This window comes from Nelumbo nucifera, chromosome 1 (genome assembly GCF_055504915.1).
Source record: "Nelumbo nucifera cultivar China Antique chromosome 1, China Antique-T2T, whole genome shotgun sequence".
In the NCBI taxonomy this organism is placed as follows: Eukaryota; Viridiplantae; Streptophyta; class Magnoliopsida; order Proteales; family Nelumbonaceae; genus Nelumbo; species Nelumbo nucifera.
The window spans coordinates 35,968,630-35,996,378 of NC_142649.1; the positions used below are offsets into that span (position 1 = coordinate 35,968,630).

Sequence of the window (27,749 nt, forward strand, 5' to 3'; positions counted from 1 at the left end):
ACATATTAATATCAACATGAAACAAACAATGTAATTTATTCATTTACAATAAATGTTTATGTACATCATTCTGATTGGAGCTAAGGGCATACATTATCTAACAATTTCTATAGCCATCTTCTATTATTAGTCTATTGTATTCCAAAGAAAGAGAGAATTTTATTCTCATCCAAATTTTTATTTATATTCAAATTCTATTTAATTGGTTAATTGTTAGAAAACTATAATTTGTAACCTAATAATTAAAATTAATAAAAAATTACTAAAGTTAATAAAATATTAAATTTTAGTAAATTTTTATCTAGCAATTATTAAAATTTAAGAAATTAATAAAAATTAGTATTGAGAAGATAAATTAACAAATCATTTATAACTTAGCCCGATCTTGCATTTTTTCAGGCTCAAACAACTATTTTCTTTTGAGCTAGGTCTACTTAGATTTGTACCAGGCCCACACATAATGTAGGTAGTAGGGCTTTAAGCAAATTAGATTCAAATCAGATGCAGCTACATCCACATCAACATCAATCCAATTATGAAATCTCTAGATTTGCATCCACATTTGATTATTATGTTGGATTTCGAATTTAATCCATAACAATTTGATTGTGTTTTAAATACCTGGAAATTGGAATGTAAATAAACTAATTATTTTAAAGTATATATGTATAATAAATGAATATAAATATAAAATATTGAATTTATTATTATAAACTTTATATAATTACACATAATATCTAAAACTAATTATTTTAATCATATCAGATGAGATTAAATCTACATCCAATCTTAATCAAATGCAAGTTCTAACATCCAAATATAGGATTATCGGATTCGAAGTCTAATCAGGTATTGGATTTTTGGAGTCCAATGACGGTCTTAGATAACAAGTTTTATATTAATATATAGATAGAAATGTTATACATTTTTATAATAACCAAAATAAAATAAAATAATTTAATTTGTAAAAGAAATCATAGCTTTATAATTAACATGAACAAGCTTGGCCACGCCCTAGGCTTAGATAAGAATTATTACATTTGAGGTGAGGGCCAGATTAGGCCATGCAACCTTAAAAACTGTTAATACACTATCAAAATTAAATTGGAGCCTCCAATCTAATTACACATGTCACATTGCTCTTAGGGGTGCAACTTGAGAGGGTTGGGTCATGACGAGGATCAACCGAAGCCTAACCCATAGTCTTAAACCTCGAACTTAGGTTTAGATTAATTTAATTATGACTAAAAAACTTAATCTATAAATTTGACTATAGCCTAATTTTATATATTTATTAATGTTTAAGTATTTTAAATATTTAAATAATATTGACAAAAAATTGTAATATTTAATCATTAATAAAATAAAGTAAATAAAATGGAACACTAATAGATAACATGGAAAAATTAATTATTTTATTAAGTAATTAGCAATACTAAATTAATAAATTATTAATATAATTAATCCAAAATTACTAAGTTACTAAATTATTTTTTGTGATAAATATTAAAATAAAAATTAATTATTTCAAACAACATCGCATTCTTTTCTTTCCTTATAATTTTGATTGTTTCAGTTTTGATAATTAAATCTTGTCCATCGCAACGGATCCCCGCTAGTGTTATATAAATGCAGCCTGATTTTTTTCTGACATCGAAGTCAATGGTGTAGATGGTGTGGTGCACGCATCTACGACGTACTTTATGTTGCACAGGATGGGCGTCTCTCTTTACCTTCAAGGCCCTTAACCGATTTGATTATTTGAAGTCCATTTCCTTCCCGGAACCGCTCGTACCTCATCCTTAATTCCTTATCATCTTACACATCTAGTGCTAGAACTACACTACTACTATTACACCAGTGAGACAGACAGAACGAGATATTCCGCCATTGAAGCTCGTCTCAAATCTTTCATCTTACATTTAAACTTTTCCACTAAGCTCGCGTTGTAGTTCAAGGTTGGCTGTTATGGCTCTGAACTTGCTTTCTCCCTGGCATCCTCGTTTCTCTCATCCCTCTTCACCTCTCTCAAAAATCTATGCGGTTTCACCGAATGGCAAAAGCGCTCTTTTGCTTCTCCTTTTAAGCAGATGCAATTATGAAATCTCTGCCTTTAGGCACCTCTGCTGCTCAATCTCCTCCTCTTCGTCCCGCACGAAGAACTGCAGAACCCGAGCTTCTTTAAGCGAGAGAGAAAATATGGAGGCTGAAAACTCGGTTTCTGGGTTGTTGGATGATGAGTTACTGAGTCTTGTGTCAAGCGCAAAGGATGCAAATGAAGCCTTGGAGATGATTGCCGAGAAGTCTCAGAAAAATGGAGGTGTTGTGGGGACTTCAGATTGTTATATGATTATAACAGCTGCGTTTGGCCGAAACAATGCCGACTTGGCATTGTCAGTTTTCTCTGCCATGCGTTCGAGCTTCGATGAAGGTGTATTCATGTTCTTTTGCCTCCTCTGTTTTTCGAGATTTTATGGTTATTCTGTTTGGACCATTTATTTTTCCCCTTTCCTTGCATGGGCGTTTGAAGTCCATTGTTAGAACTTGTTTTCCCGATAAGCTCAATTACCAGAACTTGACGATTAATTGATTTTCCGGTGTTATTATTGTCATTTCATCTTGACAATGTTAATGGGAATTTCATTAACAAGTTTTGCTTCTCTCTTCATATTTTTCTTTCGTTGGTTTTCTTTTCTTTTCTTTTTTTTTTTTTGATACAATTCTATCGTTAGTTTTCTTGTAAAATTTAATGCCGCTTTTGAAACAAAAGAGGAAGGTCATTTCTATTACAGGTATTATTGGTATTTGGTGTTGTCAGAGTTAATTGTGTTTATGGATAGGCATTTTTACTTATTTTGTCATTTGTTTTTTAAAGCAAAGAGATTAAATTAGAGCAAAATTGGACTGCCCTGATGTGTGTCTGAATCTTAATTTCTCAATACATTTCATATGCATTTTTTTTTTTGTTTTGTTTTGACCTTGCTTATTTGGATTCACATTTATTTGCTAAACTATTGACTCTTGAATAGCTCCCGTCATCACCAATGTAGTTATTGTTGAATATTGATGTTAATGCATATTCATAAACTTTATTAGAGCAATTTCACTCCGTTTTATCTCTTTTCCTCTTAAGATCAGTCTTCTGATTTTTATAATTCTGGTCTTTTCTTGAAACTAGAGGGGGTTTTTATATGAAACAGGTATTAGTGAGCAGGACACCGTTGAGAGATGGAAGTGGTCAAGGCCAAATGTACAAATTTGCGCTTCAATGGTTCAGGGTCTTGCAGCATCATTGCGGGTTACAGATGCTATTAGGACAATAGGCGATGCTTGTCGGGTGGGGGTTTCTGCTGGAGAGGAGGTAAGAGTGGTTATTTTGAACTTAACTGAAGATTGTGGCTGAATGTATGGTTCATGAATGCCTCTACGAAAGTTCATAATGACCGTGTGAAGGTTTTCTGAGCTGCTGTTTTCATTTTTTTATATTTGTGCTCACAATCTACACTTCTCAGTCTCTACATGTTTTGATATTTTCTGAAGGCTTAGAAGTTAAAAAATCAGAAATTAACCCATTCAATTCTAATTCTACATAGGTAAATACACATTTTATGAACATGATTATAGAATTCCTTCTTCTAGATGGAACCCAAACTCAAATTCTATATCCATACCTGCTTACTGATTTCTCAAGTTGAACCTTTTCAAATTTAATCGGCATGCCAACATCCAGACCCAAAACTAGACTTCAGGGGGCCACTTGATAACTGCTGAAGTGGCTGATCTGAATGGCTAATTACTTGGATTTTAATGGATAAAATAGTTATATAAATAAAATATTTAAGGGCAAAATAATTGATTCAACAAACCATTCATTCAGTAAGAAGTTAACAACCTACTTGATGGATTATTCACTAAAAGCCAAAGCAATAAGCCGCTCAGGCACTTTAGCCATTATCAAATGGTCTCTTATTCTCGGACATGTCTGTGGAACATTTGACTGGACATTCTATGCTAAAGTTTATTACAACTTATGACATCCTCCAATGTTTCCATCTGATAGAAGGAAGGCACCTTTGTAGGAGTATAGCCTTTTGACACTTGGAATTCAACTAAAAATCACATCTGTCATAAGATATTTTTCTTTTCCTTTTTTATCTGAAATAACCAATCTTTGTTAATCTATACAATATATAAAAGTGCAGATGCAGAGTGGAAATTTTTTTGGACTAAAATTACCCTCTATTTATTTGTTTGAAAAATGGTATAAAAGTTATTTTATTACAGATTTAATGTCAGCTTTAATGTTTATTAAAATGCCTATATTTGTGTATAGTCCATCTCTATTATAAGGGTTGAAAATGTAACTTCAATTATTACTTTCCACCTCATTTAATCCCCTCTTTTTAAGCCTTATACTTAAGATATTAACTCCAATTTTCTCTTATTAAATCCTATATTTAAGTTATTTTTCACTAATAAGTGCTACTAATTAGATCTATGCCAATGTTTTCAACAATATAAACCCATATATTTTAAAACTGACTAAAAAACAAAACCATTTTTTATTAAGTGGTGGGTAAACAATTCAACCATTTGAATCAAATTGATCAACCTATGAAGTCCTAGTTAGGTAATAAAATTTTTAAAATAGAAATAAATAACAAAATTGTAGAAAAAATTGGACACATTTATGATATTTTTATTAATCAAATTAAAAAAATAAATGTACTAAGCAAGAATTTTTTATTGATAATCAAAATGAAATACATAATTTAGAATTGACCAAAAATAAAATTATTTTACTACTTGGAAAAGATCAATATTTCAACTTTTGGGTCAAATGTGTTAACATTTAATGTCATAAATAAATAATAAAAATTAATAAAATATAAAAATAAAAAAATGAAAAAATACATAAATTTTGCAAAAAAAAATATTTCAGGCGCATGTATAATATCATATAATTATCATATTAAACAAAAAAGTAAGTGTGACATGTTAGAATTATTTTTACACACATAAATACAAAAGAAAATTATAGGAAAAATTGAGCACATCTATAATTCTATATTTACACTACTATTACAAATATGGATAAGATTGCGGAACTTTATTTTGACTAAAATGTTCATTTTTGAATTTAGTCTCTATTTATTGTGAGGTTTAAATTGTAAATTGAACTACTATTTCTTGCCTCATTCAATTCCCTCTATTTAAATCTTACATTGTTTTGCTAAATGAACAAAAACAGGATACACCAAAAAGATAAAACATTACAAAAAAAAAATCTAATCATGCAAGTAGCCTGTCAATGATACTTGAAACTTCACAACCTGATCCGATTATCACATATTTGGATGAGGTGTTTATGTAATCAGATTTGGATTTTCCAATATGCATTTGATTAATAATAAAAAACAAAAAATAAAAACACATAAAGTTTATAGAAATTATTGGATACATTATTACTATCATTATCATCATTTAGAATTGCCACGTGCAAAGCATGTGTGTGCTTACTAGTTGATTAAAAGAATAGGTAGATGATACAAGTTATATTATATAGTAAAAGTGCCATCCACCCCACTGAGATAAAACTGGTAGGCTACCTGCCCCAAACTTCATCCTTCATCCACCTTACAATCATTTACCCTATGAGATTGAGGCCCAGAACAATTGGTTTCTTTGAACTCCTTGCCCTGCAAAAGCATCATCAAAACTATTTGCTGATCTTTTGACCAAATAATAGCTGATCATCATATCTCCTCTTAGTTGGTGGAGCTCCTTCATGCATTTCTATACTACCAAGAATCTGTTCTATTGTTCTTTAACAACCGCACCACCACTTTGGAGTCTCTTTCCAGTTTCCACTATTAAATTCCTGAAATTGAGGGATTTGGCCATTTTCATTCCTTGAAGAATGGATAAAGTTCAGTTGTTATGGAGTCTCTGTACATATGGGATACTTTTATACATTAGAAAAATCAAAGTTGAAACTTGATACTGACTGTAACTTTCACGTTTTCACTCATTCTTTAATTCCTAAGCAGCCTTCTGCAAATGGACTTTCTGGCCCATGATAAGTGTCATAAAGGAACAGAAAAATCTATCAAAATGGACCCTAAAGGACAACTCCGAATTTAAATTTCAGAAAAAAATTAGAGAGCCATAGCTACCTAGGGTGAAAGCACAATCTTCATCTTCTTAGAATTTGATGGGTATTTGCTTGTTTGGCTTAGGGGCTATTGCTTGGTGTAATATAATGGTAAAATTTTGGGCTGGAAAGAGTGAAAGCACAGGATTGAGTTTGAGAGTGGCCACTTTGTGAAAAAAAAACAGATAAAGACCATATCCAATATACCCCTCCCAAGACCCTGATAGCTTGTATCAACATTGGGTAGTGGCCTTTTTTTATTTACCTGTTTGGCTTGGTTTTAAGTGTCATTGTGTAGGTTCATCAATTACTTTTTTCATTATAAAAAAGAGTAGTTGAAGGTCCTATTGGTGAAACTTAAACTACACTAAACAAGCTAACCTTGATCACTTATATTCAAGCCACACATAAATTTATGGACCTGGCACAATTTTTCCTTTGACTTTTGATTGAAGCCCATATAGTTCACAAATAACTTTGAACATTAATGCATCTGTGTTCTGCAACAGGGTGTTAATTTCATTTGTTGAATGGCTTTGCAGGTGACTTTTGGGAAGATTGTGAGATGTCCCACTTGCATGATAGCAATAGCTGTTGCACAACCTCAAAATGGCATTCAAGTAAGCATCTTTTTCTCTCTTTAAAAAAGATTATTTGAAATACTTTTACTGCTTGAGAAATAATTTTTGTGTTAACATGGGATAGTAATCAAGGCAAGACAGAAGGAAGTAATGTTGCTCTGAGGAATAGGGGGCTGGAGTAATTCTTAAACTGACCACCAATCCAATTGGTTTTGCCTAGGTTTCAGGTTGGCTAATTAAATCTCCATCTGAACTTTCTCAACTTGACACTACCTTTAATCCTTTTATTTTTTAGTTTCATTTGTCTAAACAGCTGATATGATCAACATATAAGGACTGTATATGAACTTATTCAAATCAGTGTTTTAAAAACCAACCAGACATTGACCATATCAACTATCCAGCCACCTGTTCAACAGTTCAACTGGGTAATTTACTGATCAAAAAAGGAAAAAAAAACAGTTCAATTGGGTAATGTGTCTGTCATGTTGATTAAAATATCAAAAACCTAGGACCCTGGTCAGCTGCCTGGGTCACCAGTTTGCCCCATGGACCAAAAAATTAGGGCTATTAATCATCATATGTGTGTATGTGCACTTTACGTAGAACCAGGGAGGTTATTCAAATATCTTGTCATTCAGTTCCTTTGATAATCAGGTTCAAGTAGTCAGTAAATCATGTACTGATTTGTTTTATAGTTTAGTATCTTATAATCAACATGTAATTACATAATACTTGTGTATACATGTACACTGTAAAGTATGCCTATCTTTTTCATTAATATTCAGTACTTTTTCAATAAAATACAACTACAAAATTAATTTGTATTTGCTTTCAATAAAAATAAATTAAATAACTAAATAAATACCATAGTTAATAAAAGATACAACTAATTTTCAATATTTTTCAATAATTTGTGGCTTGGGTATTTTTTAATAATTTTTGGTATTTTTAATAATAAATTACTATTAATTGTTCTTTTTAATTATTTTCAGTAAATACCCTTCTTAATATAAAATATTGTTAATTTTCAATATTTCCTAATTACTTTTAGTATTTTAATTATGCTTAGGCTTTTTAGAATTTTTCGGATTTTTAATTAATTGTTGGTATTTTAAAACTATCAGTTAATATTTTTTATTAGCGTTTAAGGTCTCAACTCATAAGTTATCTAATAATATTATTAAAACTATCAATTAATATTTTTATATTTAAATTTCTTATTTTTATTAGTGTTTATTAAGTTGGATTTTTAAGTGGAATTGAAATACATTTTTAGTATTTACTAAGTTTTGTTAATATTTATTTTTAGTGAAAGTTTAGTGGATTTTAAATTAATATTTTTTTGATTGTTTAACCTCAACCTATTTATATTATTTGATTTATAGCATGGTTTTCAAAACCGGACCGGATCGGAAAAACCGGGAATCGATCAGGTGGCCAGTTCCATTTTACCCTAGAACCGTTATTTTGCCAAAAACCGTTGATTTGGTCAGCAAACCGCTGACCCGGGTGGTCAAACCGTTTGAACCGTCCATAGTTTTGGCCATTTTTTAATTTTTTTTGTCAGAATAGGCCGTCCGTTCAGTTCGAACGCTCGTACCGTTCGACCCGGGAACTGGACCTCTGACCGGTTCGTTGTCCAGTTTGGTTTTAAAAACCTTTATTTATATTATTATTATTCTCTGTCTCTCTCTGTCTCTCTCTGTCTCTCTTTCTCTCTCTTTTAAATGTAATAATAACATGCGTTAAAATAGGAGGCCTTTGAAAACCCAAAGGTCTCTCTCTCTCTCTTAAATGCCCTTTTTAAATATAATAATAACATGCATTAAAATAAGAGGCCTTGGAAAACCCAAAGGTCTCTTTCTAATAGTGTGCAACTTTATTAATCTAATCAAGATAAGCAATGATTACTGTTTTATATTTTTAAAACAAAAGAAAATAAAAAAAAATGCAAAAAATGGAGAAAATAGATAATAGCTTCTCTCAAAAGAGAAACATGCCGACATGGACCATCCAATTTTAATATATATATATATAATTTGTTTGCTTGCACACGAGGGGATAGTGTAACGTGTTTTCATGTTAGGTATAACAGTTTAATACAATGTGTTTATTATTTTAGACCCATCATCTGCTAATAATTTAACAATGAATATGCCATTAAACAGAACAGAATGGCAAAATAGGATTCATGTAGCCAACCCCATATAGTTGGGGCAAGGCTTGGATGATGATGATAATGACCCATTATCTTTGTTGTGATCATAAATGTGGTCCCACAAGAGTTTAAGTTGGCTGCATGCATCTTCTTCCTCTGGAATCAGAACTTCTTGTAAAGGATTTGGCAAAAGTTTTCCACCAAATCCCAACTTGATACCAGATGTTATATTCCCATCATTGTTGTCATTGTTCATCATCGTCGTCGTTGTCATCATCTTCATCATCATCATTATATCATCGTTATAGTCATAATTGTTTGTTATTGTCATCATCATGGTCCTTCGAGATTTCATGATGGCTGCATGCATCTTCTTCTTTCTATCTGTGGATCTGGAATTTGTGTGAAGTGTTTGGAAAAAATTTTCAAATGACTATGGATTTGATGCCACCCCCTTCCTCCATCAGGGTTGGGACCAATGATACAGCATTGGAGAAGTTCAGAATTCCCCCCTATTGTTTACAACAGACCAGAGGAAGAGGTCCATTCACAAAAATTTAAGGTGTCTCCAAATCTTTAAAGACTGTCCGTAATGTTGGATGAGTCACCCAGATAGAGTCTTGTATAGAGAGAACTATAGCATTTCTTGCCGATTCCTGTTTGATCCAAGGAAACTTCAGTTATATATTCAGTTTGAATCACTTTACATCACATAATAAAGTCCAATCATTCTTGGTATATTGGTTTAATTGTTCATAATAGGGTTGCATATAAAAGGACACCACCAGGAGCCATTACTTGGTTTAATGAGAAAATCTTTGGGCTGGCAAGCGTAAGAACACAGATTTGAGTCTCAGTGCAGCCACTTTGTGCAAAAAAAAATGATAAACGTTAGGACCCTACCCAGTCTACCCCTCCCAAGACTCCAAATAGCTGGGGTCAACATTGGGTAATGGCCTTTTTTTTTATAAAACAATATCACCCATGAAATCAGAGGTATGTGGACAAAGTGGAAATGCATGTGAGGAATGCTGTGATTAGGACTTGCTGTTACTATTGCTAGAAAATTATGAATTATCCTAGTAGCATTTATTGTTAAATTTGAAGGAAAGCTTTTATGAGATGGCTACAAGAACAGTGTTGCTTCTACTGGGCACAAAGTTGGTGTTCAAGAAAAAGAGAAATACATAAGATGAGTAGTATAGTAGGGTTTAGGAGTTGAGATGGATGAGCAGTAAGAATAGGATAAAATTAGAAATGAGGTTATTTTAAGGGAACTTGCATAATGAATTGGTGGTAATTGAAATCGACCACAAAAAAAATAATAAAAATGAAGAAAGAAATGGAGTAGGAGAAGAGAAGTAAGAGGAGAAGAGAAAAGAAACGAAGAGAGGAGGGTTTGGTCGTTAGAGGCTTTCTGTATATATTTGTCAACAAATAAATACAACCCATTCTTTTAACACTCCCCTTCAACCTGGAGCATTGATGTCATAAATATCTAGCTTGTCACAAATATAACTCATTTGCATGCGATCTAATCCTTTGGTGAAGAAGTCTGCTAGTTGATCCTCTGATTTCACATATGGTGTGATAAACTCCCCACTAGTGACTTTCTCTCTCACAAAATTACAGTCTACCTCTATGTGTTTCGTTCTCTCATGAAACATTGGATTAGAAGAGATGTGAATAGCGGCTTGGTAATCATAGAATAACCTTATAGGTTTAGGAACATTCACCCCAACTTCGTAACAACTGTTTCAGCAAAACGAGTTCACATGTAGTGTGAGCGATCGCTCTATATTTTGCTTTAGCATTGCTTCTAGCCACAACACCGTTTTTTGCTTTTCCATGTGATCAAATTTCCAGCAAGAAATGTGCAATATCCTGTGGTGGACCTCCTATCTGTTACTAATCCTACCCAGTCAGCATTAGAGCACCCTTCCAATGTCAGCTCACCCCCCCTTTTTGTACACCAGCTCTTCAAATATGTATCACTCTCACTACACCATCCAATGACTGGTTCTTGGATTTTGCATAAACTGGCTGAGTACTCCTACTCTAAAGGAGATATTCGGTCTAGTAATAGTAAGGTAAATAAGTTTTCCTATCAATCTTTGGTATCTACCTAGGTCTTCCAACAATGCCCCCTCAGTATTTGTCATCTAGTGTTCAGATCAATAGGGGTCTCAACTGATTTTGTCCCTGACAACCTAGTTTCCTCTAACAAATGGAAAACATATTTTCATTGTGAGAGAAATTCCATGTTTAGACCTTGGCACTTATCCCTAGGAAGTATTTAAGTTGTCCCTAGTCTTTTGTTTGAGACTTGTGTTGTAGAAAAAGTTTCAAATCTTGAATTCCTTTAATGTCACTCCCTATAATAATGATATCATCGACATACACTACAAGAATTATCTTATCAATTGAGGTGTTCCTAATGAAAACTGAGTGATCAACACTACTTTGATACAAATCAAGCCCTTGTACCACACTGCTAAACCTACCAAACCAAGCTCGAAGACTGTTTTATGCCATAAATTGCCTTCCTCAACCTGCACACCTTCCCAACCTCCCCCCGAACAACATATCCAAGAGGTTGCTCCATAAAAACTTCCTCCTCAAGATTACCATGAAAGAAGGCATTCTTGATATCAAGTTGGAGAAAGGTCAATCAAAATTAGCTACAAGGCAAACAATCACATGCAAGGACCCCATTTTTGCAACAGGAGAAAAAGTCTCAGTGTAGTCCACCCCATAAATCTGAGTGTACCCCTTGGCCACCAAATGAGCTTTATATCTTTCAACACTACCATTAGGACAATGTTTCATAGTATAAACAAAGGTTTTAAAAGCCAACCCGGAAACAAAACTGCTTTGATCACCGGTTTCCGAGTCAGTGGTTCAATTGTCCAGGTCGAATGGTTCAAGTGGTTCGACCCTTAGATTAGAATATTAGGGTAGACATATATACATGTTAGATATTCGATTAGACCTGATTTCCTTCCTGAAATAAAGGGAAAATAGAGAGGAGAAACAAAGAGAAGGAAGAAGAGGAAGAGAATAGAAAGAGAGAAGAAGATGGTTCGGCTGCTCTTTCTAATAGAGAAAAAAATCACTGAACCCAGCCGACAAGAATAATATATATAGATTTCCACACAAAAAGTACAATGACCCTTGTGCCCCTCTTTAAGTATGGGACACTCTATGCAATCTCAAACATAATAAACAAAAATCACTAGAATAAATTATTCTGAAATGACTCAAATACCCTTGGACTGTCGACTCTAACACTCCCCCTTCAAGCTAGAGAGTATATGTCATATAATCCCAGCTTGTTACATATATGATCCACCTTTCTCCAGCTCAACCCTTTTGTGAATAAATCAGCCCACTGACTCCCTATATTAACATATACTGTATTTATCACTCCACTGAACACTTGTTCTCTTACAAAATGGCAGCCAACTTCAATGTATTTTGTTCTCTCACGGAATATTGGATTAGATGCAATGTGTACAACAGCTTGATTGTCACAATACAACTTCATAGGATTGTTGAGTGTATACCCAATCTCATGGAGAAGGTTCTTCAACCACACTAACTCACAGGTTGTGTGTGCCATAGCTCTATATTCAGCTTCAGCACTGCTTCTTGCTACCACAGTTTGTTTCTTACTCTTCTATGTTACCAGATTTCCTCCAAGAATATAGTTATCTGGCATGATCCCATATTTCTTTGGCAATATCTAAAAATATAAGGTCTATGCTAATGTGGTTCTCCATACTATTCGACAACCAAGTCATAATCAGTGTACATTTTCTTGTAGCCACTCGTTATACCCATCAGTACCACTTGTTGGCTTATCCACCTACACATATTTCAGCTTGCCTTTAGCAATAAAAACTACCTCTACAAGCTTTGATCAAGGAATGTAATTTTGACCATTCAGCTTGACAAAGGTCATTTGTACTGTCATGCAATCATGTTGTAACCCTACAGCAGATTTTATCTCACCACTAGTTAAAGCCATAGGACTATAACACCTTAGGTTCTAGAAGACAAACCTCACACAGCCACCAACAAAGGTTGTCACCACACCTTCACACTCTCACTACTACTAAGCAACGGGTTCAGCCAGCCAAGAAAACAATTCAAAAGAAACCACAAAAAAAAAAGCTGATATTACACAGCCAAGAACCAATCACGAACTACTTTCTCATATAGACAACTTGTTTCTTCATTGAAACAATTCAAAACAGCCACTACAAACTAAGAAGAAACATTCTGCAATGTCACTTATGTACTATCCCTCTTTGGACTGCCAAGTAGAGGGCTTCTCAGAAAACCACCACAGCAACACACAAAACCACATCTGGAGTCATATTTGCCTCCAAGGCTAATGGGTTATTGAAATAACGTACTTTGTTCCTATACTACTAGTAGTTGACTACTAGCAACAGAGTACATTATTTCAACACTCCCCCTAAAGTTGGGACATAGATGTCAATCATTCCTAACTTGTCACACAGATCATTATGTCGTAAGTGATGTAAACCCTTAGTGAAGATGTCTGCAAGATGCTCTTTAGAACTAACATAGGGTGTACATACTTCTCTACTAACAAGTTTCTCCCTGATAGAATGCTTATCCACCTCAATGTGTTTGGTCCTATCATGAAGAGTAGGATTAACTGCGATTTTGATAGCTGCCTTATTATCACAATATAAGGACATGGGATTATCCACAGTAAATCCCAATTCTCTCAACAAATTCTTAATCCACATGATCTCAGCTACTCCATGAGACATAGCCCGGTATTCAGCTTCAGCACTAGACTTGGCCACAACACTTTGTTTCTTGCTTTTCCATGTAACTAGGTTCCCTCCCACAAAGGTACAATAACTATTGGTGGATTTTCTATCATCAATAGATCAAGCCCAATCAGCATCTATATATACCTCAACCTTCAAATGCCCATTTTTTGGAACAACAACCCAACACCTGGAAATTTCTTAAGATATTTGAGGACCCTTTCAACAGCTTCCAAGCAAGCAGCCTTGAGAGCATGCATGAACTGGATAAGAACCCCTACAACATAAACAATATCTAGGCATGTCATGGATAAATACAAGAGTCTTCCCACCATTCTCTAAAATTGCTTCACATATTTGATAGTTTCACCTTGACAATCACCTAACTTTTGGTTTGGACCAGTAAGAGAGTCAGTTGGTTTCACCCTGTTGAGCAGAAGAAGAAGAAAGGAAGAAGAAGAAGAAGAAGAGAGAAGAGGCTGCAGACTTAAGGCCTCAAAAGAACTGCTTCATGCGAGTGAAGCATTTGTATTTATACTATACTGGCCATACAACACAAGAGGACTACAAAATTACAAAAATACCCCTACAGGCACTAAACCTGTGTACAGTACATATAAATACACCTGTCAACACTCCCCCTCAAGTTGGAGCATAGATATCAATCATGCCCAACTTGTCACAGAGACCTTGGTATCTGGAATGGTTTAGCCCTTTTGTAAAGATGTCTGCTAGTTGGTCTTCAGAGCTGATGTATGGAGTGCATACTTCGCCACTTCGCCTGTGATGATTTTCTCTCTAATAAAGTACTTGTCAACTTCAATGTGCTTTGTTCTATCATGTAGTACCGGGTTGGTAGCGATACTTATAGCTGACTTGTTGTTACAGAGTAGAGTCATGGGTTTGTCTACTAGAAAACCCAACTCTCCCAATAGATTCTTTATCCATATACCTTCGGCTATTCCGTGTGCCATTGCACGGTACTCAGCTTCAGCACTAGATCTAGCTACTACGGTTTGTTTCTTACTCCTCCAAGTAACAAGGTTCCCTCCTACAAAGGTGCAGTAACCACTAGTAGACCTTCTGTCACTTTGAGATCCAGCCCAGTCCGCATCTATGTAAATTTCAACTCTCAAATGTCCATGTTTCTGGAATAATAAGCCAGCACTCGGGAACTTCTTAAGATACCGCAGTATTCTTTCTGCTGCTTCAAGATGAGTGGACCTAGGTGCATGTATGAATTGGCTGAGGACACCAACAACATATGCTATGTCTGGACGAGTCATAGAGAGGTACAACAATCTCCCTACAAGCCTCTGAAATTGCTTCACATCCTTAAGAGGTTCGCCATGGCTGTCACTTAACTTATGGTTGGGGTCAATGGGAGAGTCAGCTTGTTTAACCCCCAATCTTTCTAGTGTCCTTAAGCAAGTCTAGGACATATTTCCTTTGGGAGATGAAGATACCCTTTTTTGATCGGGCAACCTCAATTCCAATGAAGTATTTGGCGGGTCCTAGATCTTTCACTTCGAACTGAGTAGCAAGGAAGCCCTTCAAACTTTGAATCTCATCCTTCCAGTCACCAGTAACAATTATGTCATCCACATATACTATTAGGGCAGCCATTTTACCTTCTACCCTTTTTACAAACAGTGTGTGATCTGACTGACATTGCTTGTATCCTCTCTGCTGAACTGCAGTATGAAATCTGCTAAACCAAGCTCTTGGTAATTGCTTCAGCCCATATAAAGACTTCTTTAACTTGCACACTTTCTGTTCACTTCCTTGAGCCAAAAAACCGGGGGGTTGAACCATATAAACTTCCTCTTCAAGGTCACCATTCAAGAAGGCATTCTTGATGTCGAACTGATGTAGATCCCAATTCAGATTGGCAACAAGAGAGAAAAGTACTCTAATAGAGTTCATTTTGGCAACATGGGCAAAGGTTTTTGCATAATCAACTCCATATACTTGAGTAAAACCCTTTGCCACTAAACGAGCTTTATACCTCTCCACAATTCCATCAGCCCCATGCTTAACAGTAAACACCCATTTACATCCAACTGGATCCTTCCCCTTAGGGAGATCAACAAGATCCCACGTGCCATTCTTATGAAGAGCATCAATTTCTTCCTTCATGGCATTTGTCCATTCTGGTACTGAGAGAGCTTCTGCCACATTCTTGGGAATATGAATACTGTTAATGGAGGTAAGGAAGGCACGAAATGAAGGTGAGATGTTCTCATAGGAAACAAAGTTGGAAATGGGGTGTTTAGTAGTGCACAACCTAACACCTTTCCTGTGGGCAATAGGAAGGTCAAGATCATTAGCAACAGGGAGGTCAGGACCATCATTGGGAGTCAAGTTACCTGAGAGAGTATGATCTTCCCCCGAGGAGTTGGATGGCACTTGAGGTACAACTTCTGGATTCCCCACAGCTCTTGAACTTGGTTGGCCTTTATGACGACGAGAAAAAACACAGAAAGGTGGAGGATCAGGAAGAGAAGGGGGAGAAGGAGAAGGATTAGGAAGAGGAGGAAGCTAAACCAGTTTCTCCTCATGCCTACACTCCCCCTGAGGAGAAACAGGAAAGAAGGGCTCATCTTCAAAGAAGGTAACATCCATGGAGACATAGAATCTTCGAGAAACAGGATCAAAGCAACGATACCCTTTCTGAGAGAATGAGTAGTCAAGAAATATGCACGGGATAACACGAGAGTCCAATTTCCCCCGGGTGGGAGATAGGTTTTGGACAAAGCACCGACAACCAAAAACACGAGGAGGGATAGAAAGAAGAGGGTCCTTAGGAAAGAGAAGCTGATGTGGGGTTTTGTACTCTAACCAACGAGAGGGCATTTGGTTAATGAGGTATGTAGAACAAAGGACAACCTCAAGCCAAAATCGTTTGGGAACATTCATGTGGAGTAGTAAACCCCGTGCCACTTCAAGTAGATGTCAGTTCTTCCGTTCAGCCACACCATTTTGTTGTGGCATACGGGCACAAGAGCTCCGATGAAGAGAGCCATGTGAAGCAAAGAACTCCGTGAGGTCACTATGAAAAACTTCTTTTGCATTGTCTGACTGAAATATTTGAATCTCGGTCTGAAATTGGGTGAAGACCATCCGCTGAAAATCTTGGATGATTTTTGGTACTTTCTCATGGGTTCGCATTGGATATACCCAAGTGTATCTAGAATAATCGTCAATGAAGGTAATGAAGTACTTGTAGCCACTCTCAGAAGGTAAAGTAACAGGGCCCCACACATCAGAATGCACAATGTGAAAAGGAAACTCAGATTTACTATTTCTTTGAGGAAATTGAGTTCTACGATGCTTGCTTAACTGACACGTTTGACAAGAAAGATTAGAAACAGACATTGACTTACACAGTTCTAGGAAAACAAATTTCAAGGTCTCAAAAGACAAATGACCCAGACGACAGTGCCACAAATACATTTTACTTTTTTTGAACTGACTCATAGACTCTGTAACATGAAGGCCAGCCGTATTCTCCAACATGTAGAGTCCATCAACCATACGTCCCCTACCAATCGTCCTCCCCGAGGCCAGATCCTGAATCACACAATAGGTAGGGAAAAAAGTCACAGAACAGTTTAAGGAATTTGTAACACTATTGACTGAGAACAAATTCATAGGGAATTTTGGAACATGAAGAACATCAGAAAGAGTAAGGCCGAGGGGAAGAGAGAAAGTTCATTGACCAGCTATGGAAGTGTATGATCCATCAGCTAGTCTCACTTTATCTCTTCCGGAAAGAGGGTGATAAGTTTGAAAGTAAGAAAACATACCAGTCATGTGTTTTGACGCTCCAAAATCGATGATCCATGGAGAGTCAAGGTTGTGAGAAGTAGCATGGAAAGTTGTGGCAGGATTACCTGATGTGGATGCAAAAGAGGTGGTGGGAGGAGCATCCACCTGGCGAATTGCTCTACCTTAAAGCTTCAAATGGTCACGGAAGGAGTTTACAATATCCTCCCTTGGGTCAGATCCAGAGTAGCTATGTTGGCCATGTGGTGTTTGAATCACAGTAGAAGTGGAGGGCTGATTCTCCCGAGTAACCATATTGGCCATGTAGTGTTTCTTGGTACCTTGTTGCCCGGGTCTTCTAATTACATCTGAGCCTTGCTTCTTAGGTAAATCCTGAGCCCACTTTGGTTTCCCATGGAGATCCCAACAAGTATCTTTGGTGTGCCAGGGCTTCTGACAATTAGTGCACCACAATCTTTCCTTATTCATGATTCTAGGTTTAGAAGAACTCAAAACAAAGGTACACTGCCTTACAGAGCTGCTACAGTCCACAACTAGGCACTTGCTGATTTTCGGTTTCATAGAGAACCAAACACAAACACTGCAGCTGCAGTACTAGTTTGTATGACCTACACTTTGTAGGAGTCCACAGAACAATATACAAACACTGCACTTGCAGTGTAACCAGGTCTAAATCTTTCCACAGAACAATATACGAACACTGCACTTGTAGTGTAACCAGGTCTAAATGACCTACAATTTTACAACTTTCATGCAGCTTCACAGTAGGAACAGCAATACAAGTGCTGATATCCACACCTAATCGGTAGGAACAGCAATACAGCAATACAAGTGGTGGTTCAACACACCCGGCTGATATCCACTTTCTAGGGCAGCCGAACAGTCACTTAGGGTTTAGGGTTCAACAACAGTCCCTTAGAGAGCTGAATAGAGCAACACACAGTCGGAGGAGGGAAAACAAAATAGCCGAGCAGTCCCTACTCAGATTTTTTGGACATTAACAATCCATCGAAAGAGTGCAAGAAGAGAACCATAAACAGAGAAACTTCAGTTCAGTACCCAGGTCACCCGAACTGTGAATAGGCAGTACACTCATGGACCCAATCTTCTCTGCAGGCCAGAACCCTTCTTCGTACATCTGGGATGGTTTTCTACAGTCTTTTAGCCGAGCAACCCCAGAAAACATGAAGCAAAACCCTTTTCTGCGCTAGGAAGTTGAACTGTCAGCTTTCTTGTAGCAGAACCCTACTCGGCAGTGAAGACTAATCGCAGCATTAGAGAATGCTTCCTCTTCCTTGTCTTCGAGCATTAGGACTATAGCTTCTACGCAGCAGTGAAGAGAGACCTCAGTTGGTTGTTTTCTAGGCCTAGTCGGTCCTGCTCTGATACCATGTTGAGTAGAAGAAGAAGAAGAAGGAAGGAAGAAGAAGAAGAGAGAAGAGGCTGCAGACTTAAGGCCTCAAAAGAACTGCTTCATGCGAGTGAAGCATTTGTATTTATACTATACTGGCCGTACAACACAAGAGGACTACAAAATTACAAAAATACCCCTACAGGCACTAAACCTGCATACAGTACATATAATACACCTATCAACACACCCCTAGCTTTCCAGAATCTTGAAACAAATCTAGGATGTATTTCCTTTGGGAAATGAAGATAACCTTTTATGAATGAGCAACTTCAATCCCAAGAAAATACCATAAGGGACCTAGATCTTTCACTTCAAATTGAGTGGCAAGAAACTTCTTTAACTTCTGAATTTCTGTTTCCCAAGTACCAGTGATCACTATGTCATCAACATATACTATTAGAGCTGCAATCTTTCATTCCCATCTCTTCACAAACAAGGTGTAATCAGATTGGCATTGCTTGTAGCCAATCTGTTGAACTGCTAAACCAGGCTCTTAGTGATTGCTTTAGGTCATACAAGGACTTCTTCAGTTTGCACACTTTTTGTTCATTGCCCTGAGCACGGAAGCCAGGAGGTTGTATCATGTACACCTCTTCTTCAAGATCACTGTTAAGAAATGCATTTTTTATTATCCAACTGATGAAGCTCCCAATCAAGATTAGCAACAAGGGAGAAAAGGACCTTGATAGAGTTCATCTTCGTCATTGGAGCAAATGTTTCTACATAGTCCACTCCATACACCTGAGTAAATCCTTTTGCTACTAATCGAGCTTTGTAACTTTCTATTGTACCATCAACTCTATGTTTTTTGTGAAAATCCACTTACACCCTATTGGTTTTTGTCCTTTAGGAAGATCTACCAATTCCCATGTCCAATTTTGTGTAAGGCATTGATTTCCTCTTTCATTTCATCTAATCCATTCAAGAATTAAGAGGGCTTTTGCAACACTTTTGGGAATAGGAACATTGTCAATAGAGGAGAGGAAAGCACGAAAGAGGGTGAGGTGTGCTCATAAGAGACAAAATGGGAAATAGGGTGCTTAGTAGTATAAGACCTAACACCCTTCCTTTGAGTAATGGGAAGGTTTAGGTCATTAATAGCAGAAGTATATGTCAATGGGATCAATCATATCAATGGGAACAAGAGTACTTTGCTGAATAGGATTTGTCCCCTGGGAGTCTGATGGCACTAGCGCTATAGCATCCGAATGCTCCACATTTCCTGAACTCGGTTGGCTCTTGTGTCGATGAAAGAAAACACTAAACGGGGGAGGATCAGGAATAGAAGGAAGGTGAACTTGAGCATGTTTCTCCTCAACCCTACTAACACTCCCCTTGAGAAACGAAGAAGTAAGAGTTTCAAAAAAGGACATCCATGGAAACGTAGTATTTCTTGGAGTCTGGATCAAAGCACCGATAACCCTTTTGGGAAGAGAGACACCCTAAGAAGACACAAGGAATGGTACGAGGATCAAGTTTACCACGAGTGGGGGACAGATTTTTTATGAAACAATGATACCCAAAAACACGAAGTGGAATAGGGAAAAAGGGAGTGTTTGGAAAAAGAAGTTGATGTGGGGCCATATACTTCGACCACCGAGAAGGCATACGATTAATGAGATAAATAACACATAGAACAACTTCACGTTAGAACCGAAGCATCATTTTGTTGAGGTGTTCGAGCACAAGAGCTACGGTGAAGGGATCCATATGAAGCAAAAAATTCTGTAAGGTCACTATGGAAATATTCTCTGGCATTGTCAGATTGGAAGATTTGGACCTCAGTTTGAAACTGAGTAAAAACCATTTGTTGGAATTCTTTTACAATTTTGGGTACTTCTTCTCTTGATCGCATTGGATACACCCATATACACCTGGAATAGTCATCAATTAGTGTAATAAAGTATTTATAGTCAGTCTTAGAAGGCAAAGTAACAAGGCCCCAAATATTAGAATAAACAATATGAAAAGGAAACACAGATTTATTATTTCTCAAAGGAAAATGAGTTCTACATTATTTGCTCATCTGACAAATTTGACACATAAAATCAAACACTGACATTGACTTAAATATCTCAGGAAGCAACACTTTTAATGACTCAAAAGACAAATGACCAAGGCGACTGTGCCACAAAATAACCTGACTCTTACTCTACTGACTCTTAGACTTTATGATTGCAAGACCAGCCTTATTCTCTAGCATGTAAAGCCCGTCTACCATACAGTCTCTGCTAATCATCTTCCCAGAGGCCAAATCTTGTATAGCAAAAGAAGAAGAGAAGAAGGTTATTTGAACAATTCAAAGAATTTGTTATAATTGTTGGAAAACATGGGGTTACTGGTGCAGATCTATATTTGGTAGTTGTGTAAAAATAGAATTGTATATATTCTTAGGATTGTGAAAGGGTTGATCTAGAAAGTTTTTTCTTTCTATTCTTGTACTTTCTATTTTCTTTTTTTTTTCTATTTTTTTCTTCTTTCTATTTATTGCAGCAACTTACTATATAAATATGCCGATTGGCAATAGAATGAAACACATCAGTATTCTACCATTCCAAAACATGGTATCAGAGCTCTAGGTTTGTCAACCTTTAGTTTTTTTTTGGCCTTCATTGCCAGTTTTTTGTGTTTTTCTCTTCTGGCCTTCAGTGTTGATCTGTAACCAGAAGTGTTCCTTTATTCTCCTTTATTCCGGCCAGTTCTTCCCTCCTTTATTCTCCTTTCCTGCTGGCCTTATTTTTTCCTCCATTAACAATGTTCGACATGACTGCAACAGGTGCTCCCGTCCAAACCGATGAAGGAGCAACAAATTCTCATCCTCACACTGGTGATTTGCAGAATATTCAGACAACATATAGACTGAATGGCCAGAACTACTTGAAGTGGTCATAACTAGTGCGTACCTATTTGAAGGGAAAAGGAAAAATTAGTCACCTTCTTGGAACAGGGCCAAAGTTGGGCGAGCCAAATTTTGATGCTTGGGACGAAGAGGACTCCATGATTATGTCATGGTTGTGGAGTTCAATGACACCCAAGATCAATGATACTTGTATGTTTCTTCCCTCTGCAAAGGCTATTTGGGATGTTGTCCAACAAACCTATTCTAAAGCCCATGACGCTGCTCGTGTCTATGAGGTCAAAGTGAAGACAATGGCGGCCAAACAAGGGAGCAGAAGTGTTACAGAGTATGCAAATCTGCTGCAAAATTTATGGCATGAGCTTGATCATTATCGGGTTCTTGAGACAAAGTGCCCTGATGATGCTGTGGTCTTGAAGAATTTTACTGAAAGAGATAGGGTGTATGATTTTTTGGTCGGACTGAATGCTGAATTTGATCAGGTCCGAATACAAATTCTTGGCAAAGAAGAAGTGCCTCCATTGAATGAAGTCATAGCCCTGGTCAGAGCTGAGGAAAGCCACCGTGGAATCATGCTTGAGCCTAAAGATCCTGAAGGATCAGCCATGGTGGCAAGGGGAGGAAGTTACAGTGGTTCAAAGGGTGAGAACAATCACAACTTGGCTCGTGACACAACTACCCGTGACTCTAACGATAACCTCTGGTGCACCTATTGCAAGAAGCCCAGACACACAAAAGATCGGTGCTGGAAACTTCATGGGAAACCTCCCACATCGAGCAAGGAATGGGGAAATCGAGGAGTTTCAAAAGGAGTTCAATAGGCCCATAATGTCTCCACAACCCTGCAGCAAGAACACTCAAGTTAGGGACCATTTAATGATGAAGAAATTGAAAGGTTAAGGAGCTTCCTGAAATCCTTGAAACCAGGAAGTGGTTCTAACTCTCTTGCTCTCTCAGGTGAGTCTTTATCTCTAGGATTACATGCCTCGGCTAGTGTTTTTCCATGGATTCTTGATTCTAGAGCTACTGACCACATGACACCCTCTTCACTACATTTTCTCACTTATACACCCTGTCCTAGTAATAGAAAAATTTCTGTTGCTGATGGTTCTTTCACCACAGTGGCAGGGATTGGGAATATTCAAATTACTCCATCCCTATTGCTTAAAAATGTGCTTCATGTTCCTAAGTTATCCACTAGCCTTATCTCTATACATAAACTCACCTAGGATGTGAGCTGCAATGTTGTGTTCTTTCCTTCTTACTGTGTATTTCAGGACCAGGTTTCGGGGAAGAAGATTGGACATGCTAAGGAAAGGGATGGACTCTACTACCTTGAAACAACCAGCAAACCATCTCACACTATTATGCATGTCACTCACGAGTCATTCTTATCTACCTCCAATAAAGATTTAATTTGGCGTCATCACTTTCGTTTCGGTCATCCTTCATTTCCTGTTTTAAAAACAATGCTTCCTTCCTTGTTTAAAGGAATTGATGTTGAAACCTTTCACTGTGATGTTTGTGAACTTGCTAAGCACAAAAGGGTTTCTTTCCCAATCAGCAATAAAAGATCTTCAACTCCTTTTTATTTGATTCATTCGGATATATGGGGCCCTTCTCAAATTCCCAACATTACTGGTTCTAGATGGTTTGTCACCTTTATTGACGATTGCACTAGGGTCACATGGATCTTTCTTCTTAAGTCTAAATCTGATGTGGTTACCATTCTTCCCAACTTTCATAACATGGTCCAAACTCAGTTTGGTGTGAGAATTAAAAGGTTTCGATCTGATAATGCTACAGATTATTTTAATCAGAATTTGTCTCCATTTTTTTAGAAAGAAGGCATTGTGCATGAATCCTCCTATTTTAACACTCCCCAACAGAATGGGATAGTTGAGAGGAAAAATGCCCTTCTTTTGCAAACCACCCGAGCCTTTCTCTTTCAAAACCGGGTGCCAAAACAATATTGGGGGGAAGCTGTCCTTACTGCTGCATACACCATAAATAGACTACCATCTAAAGTTCTTGACAACCGAAGCCCAATACAAGTCCTTTCTCAATTCTACCCTGATATACGAACCTCAAATAATCTCACACCAAGAATTTTTGGCTGCACTGCCTTTGTTCATGTCCATAATAAGGGAAAATTGTATCCACGAGCAATCAGGTGTGTCTTCTTGGGATATTCCCCAACTCAGAAAGGTTATAAATGTTATCATCTAGCCACCAGAAAATTCTACACCTCCATCGATGTCACATTTGAGGAGGGACAATCCTTTTTCACTCAACCTTATCTTCAGAGGGAGCCCTCATTTATGGAAGATAAGGCCTCGGATCTACTCTCCTTAGATGTATTACCCTCCTCACAGTCATCCAACCATCAAGAGTCACCTCCCTCTGAGTCACAATCCTCTGAGCCCCACATTCCAGAGTCTCAACAAGAGTCAAACAACCCGACCATTGAACCAAATTCAGACACTGTTAACCCCACCAATGATGTGCATGATGATGTGAGATATATGCAGGTTTACTCTAGGAGAAGAAATCCAGATCCTCAACTTGTGCAAGTCCAAGATTCAACTCCTAATCTTGGAACTGAGGGATATGCAAAACCTGAACCTGCACCTTCACAGTCTGAATATGACCTACTTATTGCACTGAGAAAGGAACCAGAGAATGTACCAAACGCCCATTGTACCCTTTAGCCAAATCTGTGTCGTTCCAAAGATTCTCTAAATCCCATAAAAGTTTTCTAGCCAGCCTTAACACCATTCCAATTCCTAATACTCTAGCCGAGGCACTTTCTAATAAAGAGTGGAGAAAAGCCATGAGAATGGAAATGGAGGCACCAGAAAAGAACAACACATGGGAAGTTGTGGATATACCAAGAAACAAGAAGACTGTAGGTTGTAAATGGGTGTTCACAATTAAGTACAAATCTGATGGGTCGTTAGAAAGGTACAAAGCACAACTGGTAGCCAAGGGATATACACAGACTTATGGGGTAGATTATCAGGAAACTTTTGCCCCAGTAGCTAAAATGAATACAGTAAGGGTGTTGCTGCCTTTGGTTGCTAACTATAATTGGGATTTGCAACAGTTTGATGTAAAGAATGCATTTCTCCATGGTGATCTAGAAGAGGAGATATACATGGACATTCCATCGGGTTTTGGAGAAGGCATTAAGGGGAACAAAGTTTGTAGGTTGAAGAAAGCACTATACGGCCTCAAACAATCTCCGAGAGCATGGTTTGGAAGGTTTACAAAGGTGATGCTTAGTACAGGTTACAAGCAAAGTCAAGGTGACCACACATTGTTTATCAAACACATAGCCTCAGGGGGAGTTACTGCACTATTAGTCTATGTGGACGATATAATCGTTACTGGGAATGATAAAAAGGAGAAGGAAGCATTGAAAAACTGCCTTTTCAGAGAATTTGAGATAAAAGACTTGGGGAGACTAAAGTATTTTCTCGGAATTGAAGTTGCACATTCTAAACAAGGCATCTTTATCTCTCAACAAAAGTATGTTGTTGATCTTTTGAGAGAAACAGGAAATATGGCATGTAAACCAGTTTCCACGCCTATATATCCCAATCATAAACTTGGAGAAGCCAACGAGAATGCAAGTGTAGACAAGGAGATGTTCCAAAGACTGGTGGGAAAACTCATTTATCTTGCACATATACGGCCAGATATTGCATACGCTGTAAGTGTAATAAGTTAGTTTATGCATAATCCTAAAGAAGTTCATCTGCAGGCTGCTCATCGAATTCTGCACTATTTGAAAGCCAATCCAGGAAAATGAATTTTATTCAGAAGAAATGGGGGACTGGCTCTTGAAGCATATATAGATGCCGATTATGCAGGATCTCCAGTAGATAGACGGTCCACTTCTGGTTACTGTACCTTCTTGGGAGGAAACTTAGTCACTTGGAGGAGTAAGAAGCAAAATGTAGTGGCTTGGTCAAGTGCAAAGGCAGAATTCAGGGCTATGGCACAAGGTGTGTGAATTACTCTGGTTGAAGATAATTTTAGAAGACCTAAAGATTCCACAAGAAAAGCCTATGAAACTATATTGTGATAACAAGTCAGCCATCAATATTGCTCACAATCCTGTTCAACATGACAGGACGAAGCACATCGAAATTGACCAACACTTTATAAAAGAGAAACTGGACAGCAAGTTGATTTGCACTCCATATGTGCCTATAAAAGGACAACTGGCCGATGTACTTACTAAAGTGCTCAATAGTACAGACTTTCGAAGAATTATAGCCAAGTTGGGAATGGAGGATCTCTATTCACCAGCTTGAGGGGGAGTGTTGGAAAACGTGGGATTACTGGTGCAGATCTATATTTGGTAGTTGTGTAAAAATAGAATTGTATATATTTCTAGGATTGTGGAAGGATTGATTTAGAAAATTTTTTCTTTCTATTCTTGTACTTTCTATTTTATTTTCTTTCTATTTTTTTCTTCTTTCTATTTATTGCAGCAGCTTACTGTATAAATATGCCAATTGGCAATAGAATGAAACACATCAGTATTCTACCATTCCAAAACAATAATACTAACATAAAACAAGTTGATAGGAATTTTTGGAAATGCAGAACATTAGAAAGGTGGAGTCCAAAAGGAAGTAAGGTGGTTCCTTAACTAGATATGTTGGAAAAAGAGCCATCAGCTGGTTTCACCTTATCCCTACCAAAGAGGAGATGATAGAACTGAGAGCAATTTGACTTACCAGTCATATGGTTCGAAGCTCCTGAATCAATTATCCAAGGAGAGTCAGGGAAATCAGAAGTCACATGGAAAGTCATGCCAGAATTACTTGATGTAAACGCAAAGGAAGTTGATGAGGTAGGGGTAGAGTTATCCATCTAACAAACTACACTACCGTATAACTCCAAATGGTCACAGGAGGAATTGATAATATCTTCCTTAGGAATAGAACCAGAAGCACGTTCCTAATTCACAGTAGATAACAAAGTTTCCTAAGTAGCCATATTTGTTGCACTAGATTTCTTTGGACCCTGCTGTCCTATCTTCTTATTTTGGTCTAAACAGATTTCTTGCTTAACTCTTGAGACCATTTTGGTTTCCCATGAAGCTCCCAACAAGTGTCACAAGTATGCCTAGACTTCCGACAGTGAGTGCACCATAACTTATCTTTGTCATCCTCTTTCTTCTGAAATTCCCCCTTCTTAAATGAATTTCCACCACCTAACTTGCATCACTTTTTGCCACCAAGGCCATTGATTCACCCTCAAAATTATTCATCAAACTTCTCATACTCAGACTACACTAGGGCATACACTTCTTGGTCTGATGGAAGGTCCTTACTTCCTAAGATCTGAATCCAAATAGATTCATCTGCAAGATTCAGTCCCAAGAGAAAGGCGAACACCCGTTGCTGTGAGACAAGCTTCTTGTAGTCTTGTGCATCCTCATCACACTTCCAATTCATATTTTGATAATGGTCTAGCTTTTTCTAGATAAAGGTCAAGTCAGAGTAATATACAAAAAGACTTCTCTCCCCCTGTTTGCAAGTATATGATGTTGCTCGCAATTGATAAATTTTGGCAAAGTGTCACTGATCAAAATAGGTAGACTTGGCTTGTTCCTAGGTTTCACATGTTGTCTTTGCCCACATGAAATTCCTCCTCACTTGAGGATGTATAGATACTAACAGCCATGACATGACAATGATGTATTCATGGTTCCATTTTTCATGCTTTGCACTTCGAGACCTAAGTTATTTAATCTTCCCGTTGATATTGCTATACAGTATATGCCCTTAGCTCCAATCATATTAATGTACATATACATTTATTGTAAATGAATAAAAGTACATTATTGTTTTATATTAATATTGGTATGTTTCTATGTATTTACCCCTTAAATTGGACACTTATGAGACTCGTGTTAGTTTAGAATGTTCTTGGCCGTTGGATAGACTTGGGGAGTTTATCCTG

General features: G+C 37.1%; 1 protein-coding gene across 7 annotated transcripts in view; it reads left to right on the forward strand.

The window, feature by feature from the left end:
- The first annotated feature begins 1,750 nt into the window (after nucleotides 1-1,750).
- LOC104608279 (Pentatricopeptide repeat (PPR) superfamily protein) overlaps nucleotides 1,751-27,749 on the forward strand; it is a 38,689-nt gene continuing 12,690 nt past the window's right edge. For 3 of the 7 annotated variants that reach the window (XR_016081275.1, XM_088896480.1, XM_088896481.1), the window contains exons 1-3: nucleotides 1,751-2,431; nucleotides 3,201-3,361; nucleotides 6,697-6,774. Coding sequence is in view for 6 of the 7 variants with exons in the window: in XM_088896480.1 (XP_088752606.1) it covers nucleotides 1,969-2,431; nucleotides 3,201-3,361; nucleotides 6,697-6,774 (702 nt within the window). In the remaining variant the exon portion in view is untranslated. Of the gene's footprint in view, nucleotides 2,432-3,178; nucleotides 3,362-6,696; nucleotides 6,775-27,749 lie in introns of all 7 variants that reach the window. The other 4 variants (XM_010274215.3, XM_010274217.3, XM_010274216.3 and 1 more) reach the window with 2 other exon arrangements.